This window comes from Benincasa hispida, chromosome 7 (genome assembly GCF_027475165.1).
Source record: "Benincasa hispida cultivar pf3 chromosome 7, pf3_genome.v1.1, whole genome shotgun sequence".
NCBI classification, from domain to species: Eukaryota; Viridiplantae; Streptophyta; class Magnoliopsida; order Cucurbitales; family Cucurbitaceae; genus Benincasa; species Benincasa hispida.
The window spans coordinates 39,929,783-39,932,328 of NC_143484.1; the positions used below are offsets into that span (position 1 = coordinate 39,929,783).

Sequence of the window (2,546 nt, forward strand, 5' to 3'; positions counted from 1 at the left end):
TATGACTGATAGACACCGATAAACTTCTATCAACCTCTATCAAAGAATATTAAAATTATACTATTTTGGGTAAATAGTTTCTTTTATTTTTCTATTTTTGAAAATCTCCATTTTAAATATTAAAGTTGGATATAGGGAGAGTTAGATTTTATTTCTTATTTTTTTTTTTTTTTTAAAAAAACCATTTTTTTCCTTTAGAATATAATCAGGCTTAGAACTTAAAAGTTTTAGTTATTAAACAAAGAGCTAACAAAATCTTTATCCAACAGCTTTTTAAATTTACACACAATTTCTAAAAATGATGAAAACAATGTTTGAATTGATTTTCTCTACAAGTGAGAGAATTATTGTTTTTTTTTTTTTACAATTATAAAAAAAAGCGTATTTATTATATTATATATTTATATAAAAAAAAAATATATATATTATTTTGAAAATTAGAAACCCGTTAAAACTCACCAAAGTGTGAATAAATTGTTTGTGTAAGCATACAAAATATTGCATTACAAATGATTAAGTGAAAAGATCCAAATAATTATGCAATAAATAAACCCAATTGTAAATTATTAAAAGATTTGGCCCTAAAAAATTAATTAATTGTTTATATCATTTTAGTCTAGAAAATTAGAAATGACCTAAAAAATGAACACAATAATAATATTATAGTCAATTGGGAAAAGTTGTTTAGACGTCTAGTCCGTGATTCTCCATAATATAATTAAATATAACATAATCTCTCTTAATTTATAAATAAAATTAAGTGTTGGGTTGGATTTATTTGAGAAAAAAAATATTTTTCAAAAAATTCATTTTTATTTTAAGAAATTTGATCAAAATTTTTGAAAATATACTTCAAAACAATTTTGAGTGATTTCCGAACACTCCATTTTTTTTTTCAAAATGACTTATTTTTTAAATTAAATATTTTATATTTAAACACACTCTAAAACTATCCAACAATCCTATGTTACAAATTCTATCATTGTTATTTCTTTTTTTCTTTTTTTTTTCAAAGTACATATTTCGCTATTAAAATATTAATTATCAATGTTCTTCTTATGTATCAATTTACTCTTTTCTCCTCATTCGAATTAATTTGTTATGCTCGTGTCTCTTGACGTTATTCTTTATTGTGTTTATAGTTTGTTGTTTCCTAAAAAAAATCAATGTGAGAGTATAGTTCAACAATTAAAACTTAGAAGGATATAAAAGTAAAAGAAAATTCAAGTTTTTATATGTAAAGAAATTATTCATTGTCAATATTTACAATGTCGAAAATCTCAATTTTATGAAAATGTCAATAGATATATCAGTGAATATTTCTAAAAAGATATAGAAACAAAAAATTAAAAAAATAAATTAATAAAGGAACCTCGTACATTTTTCAAACAAATAAAAGCACGTACACAATAGTAACTTTTTGTTGTCTATTTTGTATGTTTCATGATAATTTCTTACGAAATAGTGAAAATGTCGATTCGTCCTTCATGTCGAAGTCGAACCTATTGTGCAAATATATCGATAGAAATATTGACATGTCGATGAAAATGTAATATCATCTTTCACGTATATACGACTATTGGAAGTTTTCTTCACTATGTGATTGGAAAAAAAAACTTTTTTCACACATATGAATGAAGAATAAAAGAGAGAGAATCAGGAGTACTACAAAAAGCACAAACAATTGGATGAAAAGGAAACTCAACTCACAGCCTTTTTCCATAGATAAAACTTTTGCATTTTCATTAAGAATAAGAGAGAAGAAGACAACAATAACAACAAAGAAAGTAAACACATAAACGAAAAATGCTATAAATTACAAAATATAATAATGTACCCCAAACTTTGTCATTTTGTTTCAAAAATATCTATATTCTTTCGAAAATTACAACATCAATCTCCGACAATACTACACAAAAGTTTCAAAACCACCACCAAATTTAGATTTGTCAGCAGTTGACCTAAAACGAAAATCGAGACTCTCGAACAATACCAACATGTCTCAATTTCCATCTAAAATTTGAGTGTGTTTCAACTCCCTTGAAACATTTATACGAAAGATCGAGAGAAATATTGTAACTTTAGAAAGAGAATACGGGTATTCTCGAAACAAAAGAACATAAAGTTAAAATCAAGTTAAGGGTAGGTTATAGTTATAGCTTGAGGTCAAGGTCAAGGTTGAGGAGCTCAGAATTAGAAGAAGAAGAAGAAGAAGAAAGTTTAGGTCTTTTGAGAGAGAATGGAGAAGAAAGGGGAGAAGAAGAGTTGTTTTTGGGAAAAAAATGGTGAGTAAGAAGATCAAAGGTGGGAGATGGTTTGATGAAGAATGGACGGTTGGGATGGTTTTGAAGCTTAGCACGGTCTCTTCGATGGACGTTCATGTGGCCACCCAAAGCTTGAGCTGACCGAAATTGTCTCATACAGAAGTTGCAGGAGTAAGATCTCGGTGGCCACACGGCGGCGACGTCGTCGGCAAACGCCTTCTCTTGATCCCAACACGGCGTCGTTTTCAGGATTTGTCTCCATGCTTGATGTGTTTCTGCCAT

The 2,546-nt window shown here is 27.7% G+C and overlaps 1 protein-coding gene across 1 annotated transcript; it reads right to left on the reverse strand.

The window, feature by feature from the left end:
* Positions 1-2,153: 2,153 nt before the first annotated feature.
* LOC150035155 (zinc finger protein 10-like) lies at positions 2,154-2,546 on the reverse strand. The gene has a single exon (XM_090315251.1). The coding sequence runs from the start codon at positions 2,544-2,546 to the stop codon at positions 2,154-2,156; it is 393 nt and encodes a 130-aa protein (XP_090171377.1).